Source organism: Megascapheus bottae, chromosome 28, assembly GCF_031878675.1.
Source record: "Megascapheus bottae isolate mThoBot1 chromosome 28, mThoBot2.hap1, whole genome shotgun sequence".
NCBI classification, from domain to species: Eukaryota; Metazoa; Chordata; class Mammalia; order Rodentia; family Geomyidae; genus Megascapheus; species Megascapheus bottae.
The window spans coordinates 13578197-13593243 of record NC_143536.1 but is presented as its reverse complement, the minus strand read 5'-3'; the positions used below and the strand labels follow the sequence as shown (position 1 = coordinate 13593243).

At 41.8% G+C, this 15047-nt stretch overlaps 1 protein-coding gene across 2 annotated transcripts in view; it reads left to right on the top strand.

Annotated features, from left to right (window-relative positions):
* Positions 1-15047, top strand: part of Eif4enif1 (eukaryotic translation initiation factor 4E nuclear import factor 1) — a 57263-nt gene that overhangs the window by 9247 nt on the left and 32969 nt on the right. For both annotated transcript variants that reach the window (XM_090320508.1, XM_090320507.1), the window contains one exon: positions 11442-11515. In XM_090320508.1, coding sequence (XP_090176634.1) covers positions 11442-11515 — 74 coding nt within the window. The remainder of the gene's footprint in view (positions 1-11441; positions 11516-15047) is intronic.

The window sequence follows — 15047 nt, the reverse complement described above, 5'->3', positions numbered from 1 at the left end:
TTGGCCTAGTGGTTAAAGTGCTTGCCTAGCATGCATGAAGACCCGGGTTCGATTCCTCGGTACCACATACATAGAAAAAAGCCAGAAGTGGTGCTGAGGCTCAAGTGGTAGAGCTCTAGCCTTGAGAAAAGTCCAAGGACAGTGCTCAGGTCCTGAGCTCAAGCCCAGGACTGGCAAAAAAAAAGACTGAGAGAAGAATAAGATTTGAGTCCTGGATAGAAGTCAGGAACTAGGTGCTTCATTGTTCATATGCAAATATCTTGTTTTAGAGATTGGCATTTGGCCTAGTGGTAGACGTGCTTGTGTAGCATGTTTCTGTGTATGTTGGTTCCACATATACAGAAAAAGCCAGAAGTGGTCCTATGGCTCAAGTTTTAGAGTACTGGCCTTGTGCTAAAGAGATCAGGGACAGCACCCAGGTCCAGAGTTTAATCCCCACTACTGACAAAAAAAATCTTGTTTTATAATTTTTAGCTATAGTTTTCCATAAACTTAGTTGTATTAACTACAAGTGGCATTTTAGTGATATATTCAGCTACAAACCTCTTAGAGCAGTATAAAAATAAGGATGGTTTATTTTAGGGAAGACAGAATTATGGTATGAAAAATGATTATACATTTGATGTGCGCGTGCGTGCGTGCGTGCATGCATGCATACATGCATGCATGCATGCATGCATTCATGTGCTAGGCCTGGGACTTAAACTCAGGGCCTGAGCACTGTCCCTGGACTTTTTGCTCAATGGTAGTGTTCTACCACTTGAGCCACTGCTCCAATTCTGGCTTTTGGGGTGTTTAATTGGAGATAAGCATCGTATGGACTTTCCTGCCTAAGCTGACTTTGAACTGTGATCCTCAGATCTCTGCCTCCTGAGTAATTAGGGTACAGTCTTAATGTGTCAGCTGAACAGAAAACCTAGCTAACTGGAAGTTCTTCAGTTGACTAGCAAGGCTGTAGATAATATCTCCTTACTGCTCTTTTCCTATCTGTTCCAATTCAAGTGCATCTTGAAAAGTTAGAACTCGGGCCATGTCTCATGAGTGTCCTCTCCTATTTGTTCAGCATGAGTGTGAGGGACTTTTTTTTTTTTTTTTTTGCCAGTCCTGGGCTTGAGCTTAGGGCCTGAGCACTGTCCTTGGACTTTCTCAAGGCTAGAGCTCTACCACTTGAGCCTCAGCACCACTTCTGGCTTTTATCTATGTATGTGGTACCGAGGAATCGAACCTGGGTCTTCATGCATGCTAGGCAAGCGCTTTAACCACTAGGCCAAGTTCCTGGCCCCATCTCCAATTCTTGTTTCTTGTTGTGCAGGGGCAAAACCCTCAGCTTTACACATGCTAGGCAACCGTTCTATGGCTGAACTACAACCCAGCCTCCATCTACTTTTTTTTTTTTATTCTTTGCCAGACCTTGGGCTTGAACTCAGGGTCTGGACTCTGTCTCTGAGCTTCTCTGTACTCTACCACTTGAGCCACAGTGCCACTTTTGGCTTTTTCTGTTTGTGGTACTGAGGAATCGACCCAGGGCTTCATGCATGCTGGGCAAACACTACCACTAAGCTGCATTCCCAGCCTCCAGCTGTATATTTATTTAGGTCATGGGGCTTGGACTCTGGGCTTGGAGGCTGTCTCTGAGATCTTCAACTCAAGGCTGCTGCCCTACCCCAGGAGCCCCAGGGTCACTAGTGGTTAGTTGGAGATAAGAGTCTCTTGGTTTTTAGTGCCCAGTTGGCTTTGAGATTCTCAGATCTCAGCCTCCTGAGTAGCTAGGATTATAGGTGTGAGCCACCATGCCCGGCTTCCATTTGTATTTTAATATGGAACCAAAAAGCCTTAGAAATTTTCTTTGACTCCTAACATTTGTCTACCTTCTTTTTTTTTTCTTTTTTTTTTCTTTTTTTTTTTTTTTTTTTGCCAGTCCTGGGACTTGGACTCAGAGCCTGAGCACTGTCCTTGGGCTTTCTTCAAAACCAGCAGTCTACCACTTGAGCCACAGTACCACTTCTGGCTTTTTCTGTGTACGTGTGACTGAGAAATTGAACATGGGTATTTGTGCATGGTATGCAAGCACTCTACCACTAGGCTACGTTTCCACCCCAGGATTTGTCTACCTTTTTACTATTTTACATTACTTTTTTTTTTCTTTTTTTTTTTGTAGGTTGAGGGCCTTAAACTTAGGGCCTGGTCCCTATGCCCGAGTTAATTTTTGCTCAAGGCTAGCTCTATTACTACTTTGAGCCATAACTCCACTTCTGGTTTGTGGATGATTATGGTTTTGGGATGAGTAATTGGAGATAAGAGTCTCATGGAGGCCAGGAGTTTGGCCTAGTGGTAGAGTGCTTGACTAGCATGCACGAAGACCAAGGTTCGATTCCTTGGTACCACATACTTAGAAAAAAAGCCAGAAGTGGTGTTGAGGCTCAAGTGGTAGAGCTCTAGCCTTGAGAAAAATCCAAGGACAGTGCTCAGTCCCTGAGCTCAAGCCCAGGACTGGCAAAAAAAAAAAAAAAAGAGTCTCATGGACTTTCCTGCCCAAGCTGATGTCAAACTGTGATCCCTAGATCTCAGTGTGTTGAGTAGCTAAGACTACAGATATGAGCTACCAGTGTCCAACTTTCTACATTGCTTTTACCTAATGTGTGAATACATTTAAAAGTCAAGGTATATTTTTATTTCATTGGCCAGATGAGTAGGAAAAACATGAACAACAACAACCAACCTCTCCTCCCCCCCCCAAAAAAAAAACAGGCATTTTATTGTTGTTTTTCCATTCTAATCATAATTTCATATAAATTCTTTCATTAGAAGAAGTTTTTGATGGGGCTGGGAATGTGCCTTAGTGGTAGAATGCTTGCCTAGCATGCATGAAGCCCTCGGTTTGGTTCCCCAGTTCCACATAAACAGAAAAATCCAGAAGTGGTGTTATGGCTCAAATGATAGAGCAAAAGAAGCTCAAGTACAGTGCTCAGGCCCTGAGTTCACACCCTAGGATTGCCTCCTCCCCAACCCCCAAAAAAAGACTTGGTATTGCATCAGCTATTGTTAGATGCTCGGGTAAATCAAGGTGCCAAACTTTTTTCAATACTGCATGATCCAATTTGAATGCATCCACACATTGCCTGTGTGGTTAATTCACCATTGCCCTGGCTGCCAGCTTTATTTATTTTTTTATTTTTATTTTTGCTAGTCTTAGGGACTGAACTCAGGGCCTGGGCGCTGTCCTGAGCTGCTTCTGCTCAAGGCTATCATTCTACCACTTGAGCCACGGTGCCATTCTTTTTATATGGTACTGAGGAACCAAACCCAGGGCTTCATGTACGCTAGGCAAGGACTCTACCACTAAGCCACATTCTCAGTCCTGTCTACTTTTAAAATTTTGAGAGCATTTAGGTAGCTGTATAGAATCAAGTATCATGTCAGTGTAGCAGCTATCCAGTAGCCTGATGCATTGGTGAGTCAGGCCCAATAATCAGTGAATTGGTGGAGTTTGGGAACTAGACAAGGGGGCTTAAAGAGAGACCTTTTAGGAACAGCTTAGATCACCCTAAGAGTTTTTTTTTTTAACTTTTCAACAATGAATTATAGCTTTACTTAACACACACAGACACACACAGACACACAGACACACAGACACACACACACACACACACACACACACTACTCACCTTAATTGTAAGATACCGGACTACTTGCTCACCAAAAGTAGAGTTCCCCTTCTGCTCTCTTTATAATGAAGTCCTACATAGAATGTCGTCTGATGGATAACTGTTTCTGCATGGGATTCCTGCAGAAAGAAATTGAGTATTTTTGTCACCATTGTTTTGGACATGTATTTGGATTCATTTGTTTTCTACTTTCATACTGATAGCCAAAAAGTGTCCATATCAGTCTTAATTTCCTGATCAGTTGTTTTGAGAAGTTTGACAAATTTTCTTTCTTTCCTTTTTTTTTTTTTTTTTTTGGCCAGTCCTGTAGTTTGAACTCAAGGCCTGGGCACTGTCATTGGCCTCTCTCAAGGCTAGTGTTCTACCCCTGTAATCACAGTGCCTCTTCCAGCTTTTTCTGTGTATGTGGTACCGAGTAATTGAACCCAGGACTTTGTGCATGCTAGGCATTTACTCTACCACTAGGCCATGCTCCTGGCCTCTTGACAAATTTTCTTAAGGAAGGTTGCTGCAACTAAGAAAATGTGTTCATACTTCCTAGGGTGTGTGCTCTTAGGCAATAAGCAGCTTGCTTTTGTCTGGCCAGGTTTTGTTAACCTGTGGAAAAAAGTGAGATCTCGGGTATTAACTCCTCTGTTGTCCTGAAAATAATTTTAGTGAATTTGCACACAGTAACCCATCCATTTTTCACTCTCCCCTCCCTCCTTCCCTCCCTCCCTCCCTTCATTCCTTCCTTCCTTCCTTCTTTCCTTCCTTCCTATCCATCTCTCCTGTCATGGGGTGTGAACTCTGGGCCTTGGCACTGTCCCTCAGATCCTTTTTGTTCAAGACTAATATTCCACCACTTGAGCCACAAAATCACTTCTAGTTTTTTCTGTGATTAATTAAAGATAAGAATCTCATATATGAGGCCAGGAGTTTGGCCTAGTGGTAGAGTCCTTGCCTAGCATTTATAAAGGCTGGAGTTCGATTTCTCAGTACCACATATACATAGAAAAAACCAGAAATGGTGCTGTGGCTCAAATGGTAGAGCTCTAGCATTGAGGAAGCCCAAGGACAGTGCTCATGCTCTGAGTTCAAGGCACAGGACTAGCAAAAAAAAAAAATCTCATGTATTTTGCTGTCCAGACTGGCTTTGAACCACAATCCTCAGATCTCAGCCTCCTGAGTTAGGATTATAGGCATAAGCTACCAGCTTGTGGCTAAATTTCCACTCTTAGGCTATGAGAGGGTCTTCTCTGAAGTACTTATAAAGAAAGAGCATTCCTAGAGTGGACACTTTCCAAGGACTTTTTTATTACCATTTGACCAAATTTGAACACTTTCACAGGAGTTCTTTTCCAGGGATAATTGTTGTTAAGGGCTCTTAATAAATAGGGCAAGTTCAAGAACACTTCACTTGAGAGATTAGAAAAACGTGGGGTAAGGACACAAGACCTTAGCTGATGTTGGGCACTGTGTCTGGCACACAGTAAATGTTCTGTGCACAGTTAACACAGAGAGAACTGTGTTCACTTATCTGTAGCTTCTTTCCATTTAAAGTGGGAGATTCTCTTGCTGGATTCCATCTTAGGCACTATAGATCATTGCTGGAAAGTAAAACATTTAATGCTATGTTTTGTTCTTATTTAAGTTTTAGAAAGTATTTTAGTATAACAGGTAAAACAGAAATGAACAACAGAGAAACATTTCCTGCTCCTATGGCAAGAAATTCATAAGTCTTCAATTCCTTAATTTCGGTTTCTTTTCCTTTTGGGGGGGGGGGCGTCCTCGGTTATGGGGCTTGAACTGGGGGCCTGGGCACTGTCCCTAAACTTTTCCACTTAAGGCTCTACCACTTTGAGTCACAGTAACACTTTCAGTTTTCCAAGTTTAATTGGAGATAAGTGTCATAGACTTTACTGTCTAGATTGGGTTTGAACCATAATCCTCAGATCTCAGCTTCCTGAGTAGTGAGGATTACTAGTGTGAGCCATCAGCTCCTGACTCAAAATAAACTTCCATTTGCTTTTGCCTTTTTGTTTGAGATGGTCTTGCTTTGTAGCTGACACTAGCCACTTAACAGTATTCCTGCCTCAGTCTCTTGAGTTCCAGTTTTCTGTGTGTGTGTGTGTGTGTGTGTGTTACTACTAGAGTCTGAAGTTTGGACCTCACACTTCCTAAGCAGGCATTCTACCACTTATGCCACACCTTCAGCCTTTTTTTGTTGTTGTTGTTCCATCTTTCTTCTTGCTCAGTTGCACACCTGGACTTACATCTACTTACTTTGGCTTCCTATCATAGCTGGGATGGCAGGTGTGTACAGTCATACTCAGCTATCTGGGTATGGTTTTAAGTAAACTTAAAATTGAGGTATAATTCTCACATACATAAAATTTGAATTTTTTTTTTGTTGTTAGTCCTAGGGCCTGAACTTAGGGCCTGAACTCTGTCCTTAGGTTTTCTCAAGGCTAGAGCTCTACCACTTGAGCCACAGCACTACTTCCGGCTTTTTCTATGTAGTACTGAGGAATCAAACCAGTGTCTTCATGCATGCTAGGCAAGTGCTCTACCACTAGGCCAAACTCCAGGCTCCCATAATTTGAATTTTGTAAATGGTAAAATATTCAGGGCTTTTAGTAAAATCACTGTTAACTAATTCCGCAAAGAACAGTTTCATCCCCATACAGAAACCATAGTAATTACTAGCAAGTAATCACTCCACATTATCTTCTTCCCCATTCATCTTTTTTCAGTACTAGGAGTTTGGATTGAGGGCCATATGTTTACTAGGCTTGGTTGCTTGACTGGTGCTCTGCCTCTTGAGCCATACCCAGGCCTGCTTTTTTATTTTAAAAAATTTGCGGGGGGTGGCTGGGATTGGCCTAGTGGTAGAGTGCTTCCCTAGCATGCATGAATACCCAGGTTCAATTCCTCTGTACCACATACATAGAAAAAAGCCGGAAGTGGTGATGAAGCTCAAGTGGTAGAGCTCTAGCCTTGAGAAAGTCCAAGGACAGCCCTAGGACTGGCAAAAAAAAAAAAAAAAATGTGTCTAAAGGTAATGTACTGAGAGATTAGTTACATAAGTCAGGTAAACAGTACATCTCTTTTTGGACAATGTTACCCCTTCCCTTGGTCTCTTGCAGTTTTTCCCTCAATCCCTACTTTTCAACATAGTATCTAGTGAGTACCACTACTGCATTTTTGTGTTAGTTATTTCAAGGTACTGTCTTGTGTTGTGCCCAGGCCAGTTCAGGTATGATCTTACTTATACTTTCTCTCTGTTGCTCAGGGGTAGACACACACCAACACACCACTCTGCAAAGTAATTGTAATTCTTTTATAGCTAGGATATCAGGCACACACCAGTGCACTCAGACATTGTTTAAGATGGTGTCTCAATGTTTTTTTTGGCCCAGCTAGCCTCAAGCGAAGATTACCTGAGATCTGCCTATCAAGTAGCTAGGATTTTGCTCTGTCTTCCTTTTTTTTTTTTTTTTTTTTTTTTTTTGGGCTAATCCTTTGGCTTGAACTCAGGGTCTGGGCACTGTCTTCCAAGCTTCTTATGCTCAAGGGTAACACTCTACCACTTCCAGCTTTTTCTGGGTATGTGGTACTGATGAATAAAACCCAGGGCTTCATGAATACTAGACAAGCACTCTTATCATTAAGTCACATTCCCAGCCCCCTGTTTTCCTTTTTGAGATAAGCTTACTATGTAACCCAGGCTGGCCTTGACCTCTCAGTCTTAGTGCCTCAGCCTCTCAACTACTGATACTATAAATGTGTGCCTCTATGCCCTTCTGGAAACTTTTTTTTTTTTTTAATGGGTCATGGGGCTTGAACTCAGCATGGGCACTGTCCCTGAGCTCTTCAGCTCAAGGCTACCACCCTACCCTTGAGCCAAGCCCTACTTCCCGTTTTCTAGAGGTTATTGGAGATAAGAGTCTTTGGTCCTTTTGTGTACAGGCCACTGTGCCTGGCCCTGCTGGAAACTTCTGTATACTGAGAATGTAAACATTTAGGTGTGCTGTGATGTGTATGCCCTTGTAAATCTAGTAAAAAATAGATTTAGTGTTAGAATTTGTAAGGGGTTTTATAATCTTGAGTTCTGGTAGCACAAAATTGATATTTCTCTCCCACTTCTACCCTTCCACAGTGTTATACAGAAGGATTTCCTATATTGTAACATCCTTCCTTGTGTTTTGGTGTTTATTTTGCTGATCTTTGGATTTGAACTTAAGCCTGGTCACTGTCCCTGAGCTGTTTTGCTCAGAGCTAGTGTTTCACCAAGCAAGCCACAAGTTCTGCTTCTCTGGCTTTTTGGTGGTTAATTGGAGATAGGAGTCTCATGGACTTTCTAGCCCATGCTGGCTTCAAATCATGATCTTCAGATCTTAATTTCCTGAGTAGTTAGGATTTCAGGAGTAAACTACTGGCTTCCTGCTGGTCCTACTACTTTGTTTTGCTGGTTTTAGGGCTTGAACTCAGGGCCTGGAGCTGTCCCTGAGCCTCTGTGTTCAAGTCACAGCACCACTTCTTGCTTTTTCTGAATAGTTCTATTGGAAACATAAGTCTCAGAACTTGCTTGCCCGGACTGACTTTGAACTATGATCCTTAGATCTTAGCCTTCTGAGCAGCTAGGATGATAGGCATGAGCCACCAGCACCTGGCTCTTTTCTTATCTTTTTTTGGCCAGTCCTGCCTTGAACTCAGGGACTAAGCATTGTCCTTGAGCTTTCTCACGACTAGAGCTCTACCACCTGAGCCACAGAACCACTTCCGGCTTTTTTCTATGTATGTGGTAACGAGGAATCGAACCCGGGTCTTCATGCATGCCAGGCAAGCACTCTACCACTAGGCCAAACTCCTGGCCCTCTTTCTTGTTTTCAATGGGAATTTTTCTTTTTGTGCTACTGGCAATTGAGCCTGGAGCCTCATGCATACTAGGCAAACCCATTACCACTGTCTACGTCCTCTAATTCTCTGTGGGGGCAAAAAGCCCTCTACCATTATATTTTTGTATTATAATTATCTATGATACCACTATTATGGTCCATTTGCCTGCCCCCTCCCCAAATTTGGGACACTTTCAAACCTCTTCCAGAAATTAGAAATTTCAAACCTCTTCAAACCTCTTGACAGTTTTTCAAGAAATTTGAAGTTTAACTATTATTGTCTTATGTTTCAGAGTGTATTTATCCTAGTCTTCTAAACTCCTCTATTTTTCCTGAGTAAGGTATCACTCATAAGTTAATTTTAAGTGCTGAACTAATACCCTGATTTTAGACCTAAAATGTCTTCTGGTCAAAGGTTTTTGTGCAAGGCCAAGAACATTCCAGAGTTTACATACCTGAAGATACAACATGAGTTTATGGCATGTTTATGTGCAATGATTCTGTAGACTGAGAGCAAGTCTTTCCCTCCATCCTCCGTAAAGCACTGAGGCCATATGTCATGGAAGCCATGTGCCTTTTCCTCCCATGAGGCCTGGATGAGGATTGCAGAGGTTAGTGCTGCATGCTTTTCTGTAAGGCAGTTGCAGCACTGTAATGGCACTGAAAGTTTTTTTTTTGCTTTATTATGTAAATATGTAGAAATCCACCAGCAGGCGGCGGTAGTTTGTGTTTATGTGTATATATGTGCTGCTACGTGTGTTATTAGTGTATATTTCTGTGCACAGATACATGCCCTTCTTTCTTTTTGGTGCTAATTATGGGGCTTGAACTCAGGGCCTGGGCACTGTCCTTGGACACTTTTTGCTCAAGGCTAGCGCTCTGCCACAGTGCCACTACCAGCTTTTTCTGTGTATGTGGTACCAAGGAATTGAACCCAGGGCTTCTTGCATGCTAGGCCAGCACTCTACAACTTAGGCCATACTACTGGTCACATGTCCTTATTTCTTGATTTAGGTGAAAGACTTACAAATAAAAACATTCCCAGCTTTCAGACCTTAGGTTTTTTTAAATGTCATTCCACTAGTGAAAACTACAGTTTCTCACAGAAATGTTTGGCACTAGGACTGAAACAGGACTGGTACATGAGAAACCAGAAAGTAAGGCTGTTTTCTCTTTTCTTTCTCTTTCTTGCTTTCTTTTTCTTTTTTCTTTTACGATGCTGGGCCTAGTTGATGTTATTCAAACACACTTACCTTGAGCTACATGACTGACACTTCGTTTTTCCTGGAGACAGGTCTGATTATGTTGTTCAAGCTAGCTGCAAACTCAAGACCTTCCTGCTGAGACTTCTTTGAGTTGTTGAGATTATAAGTATATGCCATCTCGCCTGCTTTGAGGCAGTACTTGTTTTTTTTTTTTTTGCCAGTCCTGGGGCTTGAAATCAGGGCCTGAGCACTGTCCTTGGGCTTTCTCAAGGCTAGAGCTCTACCACTTGAGTCACAGCACCACTTCTGGCTTTTTCTATGTATGTAGTACTGAGGACTCAAACCCAGGTCTTCGTTAATATTAGGCAAGCACTCTACCACTAGGCCATACTCCCAGCCAGTACTGCAAAATTTAAGATGATAATGATGACCCAGAAAATAAGGATCAAGTGGTAGAGTGCTCACCTAGCAAGCATGGAACCATGAGTTAAAACCTTTTGCCTCACTACCCATAAACGAACTTTACAAACGTCAGTGCCATAGTAGCTGAAAGTTCCAGATTAAAAGAGACCAAAGAGATAGAATGACCTGATATTTGAGTCTAAACTGGGTCCTGTGTTGGAGGGAGAAAAGAATAAAGATAAAGGATTGTATTCAGCCAATAGAGAAAATGAGACCTGGGAGGATAGCTGAAAACATTATTGATAACCATAGTTATGGAAAGCAGGCCTTCTCAGCCATGGTTTACAGAGCTAAGTCTCTGTGCTCAAAGGTATCCATTGTATGAAATGAGTTAGCTTCTTTCCTCTTAAATGATACTGGCCTCAAGCCATCACCTTCTTCAGGCAGTGGGAAAAAATGGTCACCTAAATCATATTCTGTAGAGCCAGATTAACTCACAAAACTGGGTAAGATGCTGTATGAGAATATCCTCTCTATTTGGAAATAGGCACTGAAGTATATAGCAGTAGATTATTGCTTAAGCATTTTTTTCTCAAATCTCTAAAAAAGATACAAGTAAATAGGGGAAAGTGCTAACCTGTAAAGCCAAGTAAAGAGTACATTTAAGTTTTCTGTGCTTTTTAAAGTTTACTTTAAAATATATTAAACAGTTTTTGAATGCTATGTCTTTATAAATTGATAAGTAACCTATTTAAAGGCAGTGAATAAGGTTAGCCAGAGATTTTGTCTGAGACTGAAGCTTCCATGCCTTATTGAGCATTCAGATCATGGACCCTTATTACTGGACAGCAATGTATAAAAAAGTGTGTTTTAGTAAAAACTGGTCACTAGTGATCATTATCTCTATTTGATCATTCTGTTTGAGCTTCTAAAATCCATAATCCAAAATCCAGATGTGTACAAATGTCTTTAATCTAGCCACATGGGAGATTGAAGATCATGGTCCAAGACCAGTCCTTGGCAAAAGTGAGACCCTATCTGAAAATAAACCAAAGATCTGGGGTTGTTGCTGAAGTGTTGAGTGCCTGCCTAGCAAGTGTAAGTCCTGGAGCTCAAACCCCAGTACCACCAAAAAACCAAAAAAAATCTGATTTAACTCTACCCTTTTCTGGAATAAGTCAGAGTTTAAGTTGAAATACTTAGAATTACTCATATAACAGAAATAAGTTGAAAGTGTGTGACCTGAGAAATGTGATTCAAAAAAATCCCCATTTGATTTCTCTTTTTAGGAGGAGCTCTTGGATATAAAAGAACGCCCCCATTCCAAACAGAGGCCTTCATGCCTCTCCGAAAAGTACGACAGGTATGGCTGTCATTCTAAGTCATTAACTTCTAATTGTTCTTTTTTGTTATTATTGTTATACCACACTTGTTGATATATTAGAATTAAGGTGTTATTTTTTTTTTTTTTTTGTAGAATTAAGAATGAGGGAGGGATTTTCAAGTGATAGTAACACGGACTTCTTACTAGTAGTGAAACAAAAGTCACAAAGCAGAACAAAAACCTGAGCCCAGTGTTGTTTCTCCAGCCTCTGTGGCTATGCTTTGAAGTTACTTCTCCAAGGGCTTGCCTCAGGGTTGTTGAGCAGGAGGACTCTGAACCTTTTACCTATTTTTCCCAAAGACCTATTCAGCTGTGTAGCCTTATTGCTTGTTAGGCTCCTTTAGAAAAGGTAGAAGGGTTGGAAGTGCTATAGCTAAAAATGGTCTGAAAAATCTCCTAAAAATAATTCTGTATTATATTTCTTATAGATACTTGCATTTCATATTGGCCTTTTTTAAAAAACAAAAACTGGTACTGGGGCTTGAACCAAGGGCCTAGGTACTGACCTTTAGCTTCTTTTTTTTTTTTTTTTTTTTTTTTGGTTAGTCGTGGGGCTTGGACTCTGGGCCTGGGCATTGTCCCTAAGTTCTTCAGCTCAAGGCTCCCACCTTACCACTTGAGCCACAGCACCACTTCGTGTTTTCTGGTAGTTATCTTTAGTGCCCGGGCTGACTTTGAACCCTGATCCTCAAATCTCAGCCTACTGCGTAGCTAGGATTACAGCTATAAGCCACAGCACCTAGCTTAGCTTTCTTGTTCTAGGCTGGCACTCTGTCATTTGAGCCACAGCTTTACTTTCCATCTTTTGCTGGTTCCTTGGAGATAAGAGTCACTTCCTTGCCCAGGCTGGATTTGAACCGTAATCCTCAGATTTCATCCTTGTGAGTAGCTAGGATTGCAGGCATGAGCCACCAGCTACCAGCTTGGTCTACATTTTTGCCATGCATAATCATACTACACTAATTTTGGGGTTGAGTAGGACAGATTTCCCCACACACACACCCACCCCAGGGCTGAGGCATGAACTCAGAATCTCCTCTATGCTAGCTAAGCAGCTACTCTACCATTGAGCTACATCTTCAGCACAGATGGCCTTTCTATAATTGTATATAGACTCCTATTAAATCTAGACACTTCACTAATCATCCCCCCCAAAAGAGGTGATACTGGAATAATGGGTATTCTGATTAGGTAGGATTTTTAGGTAGGATTTTTCATGAGTCCCAGATGAGCAGTTATAGGGGTTTGTTTTTGTTTTGTTTTGTTTTTTCCTTATTCTTTAAAACTGTAAAGCTCTTTTACCTTAGCTACCTGAGAGAATGAGATCAGAAAGATCACAGTTCTAGGCTAGCTTGGACAGAACAGTTCTCAAGATTCCATCTCAGTGGAAGAAGCTGGATATTGTAGCATGTGCCTGTCATTGCAACTAGAAGCTTTAAATAGGCAGATCATAGTCTGGGTCCATGCCCAGGCTAGGTAATAAGACCCTATCTCAAAAATAACAGGCAAAAACTGTGTAATAGTGTCTCATGCCTATCTTCTCAGTTGCTTGTCAACATAAGATCAGAAGAATGCAGGTTTGAAACCGGCCTTGGCAGAAATGGAGTCTGTATGATCCCAAAGCATGGTGGCTTGTCTTTTCTTCAGCACCTAGCAATAGCCTAAAAGTAGACTGATCACAGCTCAGGCAGGAAATGAGACTGTATCCCCAAAATAACCAACAAGAAACAGAGTTATTGGCTGAACAGTGTAGGTTCAGCTCAGCAAGCACAAGGCCCTAAGTTCCAACTAGTGGTTCATGCCTGTAACTATGAGGTTGAGATTCAGAAGAGTGAGGTTCAAAGCCAGCCCAGTCCAAACAGAAGGCAGGTCTAGAGTCATGGCTGAAATGGTTGAACACGAATTGAACAAGCAGGCATGCTGAGTGAAATATGAGGTCATGGCTCAAACCCCAGTACTAGCAAGAAAACAACAAAAAACAGTATGGCCAAAAAATAACCATCACAAAAAAGGGCTGGAGGCATAGTGTAACTGTAGAATACCAACCTCAGTTCAAACCCTAGTATTGGAAAAAATAAAATTGTAAAGCTTATTTATTCCTTGGGTTGAAAATCACTGTTCAGTTGTTACCCTGAATAGACCTAAAAGCTTTTACACTACAGGAGAGACATTGTGCCTAGTGCTAACATTAAAAATAAGAAATGGCCTCATCTGGAGGCCTATACTTCTAAACCTAGCACTCAGGAGGTAGAAGCAGGAGGATGGAAAAGTTCCTGGGCTATGTAACAAGACCCTGTCTTAAAGACAAAACAAAAAAACAGGTGAGGGAGAGAGAACAGCTTTATTCTGTTGTCTTTCCAAGAATGAAAACTTATGACTGGTAATAGTGGTAGAGTGCTTGCCTAGCATGCATGAAGTACTGGGTTTGATTCCTCGGTACCACATAAACAGAAAAAAACAAGTGGTGCTATAGCTCAAGTAGTAGAGTGTTGGTCTTCAGCAAAATAAGCTCAAGGACAGTGTCCAGACCCTGAGTCAATCCCCAGGACTGGCAAAAAAAAAAAAAAAAAAAAAAAGGACAGGGCCAGGAGTTTGGCCTGGTGGTAGAGAGCTTGCCTAGCATTTACGAAGACCTGGGTTCAATTCCTCAGTACCACATACATAGAAAAAAGCCGGAAGTGGTACTGGGGCTCAAGTGGTAGAGCTTAGCCTTGAGAAAATTCCAGGACAGTGCTCAGGCCCTGAGCTCAAGCCCAGGACTGGGAGAAGAAAAAAAAGGAAACTCATTGGACTTTTAATCTCCCAAGTGATTTTTCATAAACATGCTAGAAGACAGGTAACATATCTTATTATGGAAAAATTAGCTTACCTTTTCCAAGAAATACTGACCACTGAGAGTGAAGAAAAATAGTCATTTGATAACTGCTGTGTAGCCAGATGCCTTCATGGAACATTGGTCTGGAAAGGTAAAAAGGTTTAGCTTTGAATTTATTGCAGGCTCTGAGGGATAAGTACAGAGAACAGAACTGTGGATATGGTGACTGTGGTTTGGGGAAGCTTTTTAGGCAGAGGACTGCATGGTCACAGGTCCAGGATGAGCTAGAATCTAATTCCAGATTCTTGGTTTCAAAGCTTCTCCTCTGCAAACTGTACCCCTGCCACCTCATCATTAGAAAAGGAAGCACAACAAAAAACTGGCTACATATCATAGGCATTTAAAAGCTGTCCAGCGGGGCCAGGAGTTTGGCCTAGTGGTAGAGTGCTTGCCTAGTATGCATGAAGACCCGAGTTCGATTCCTTGGTACCCCACATATATAGCAAAAAGCCGGAAGTGGTCCTGAGGCTCAAGTGGTAGAGTGCTAGCCTGGAGAAAGTCCAAGGACAGTGCTCAAGCCCTGAGCTCAAGCCCAGGACTGGCAAAAAAGAAAAAGGAAAAAAAAGCTGTCCAGCTTGGGGATGAAAATGGAAGACTACATAGAAATTCTGGAGGGACCAGGAGACTGCTGGCCTA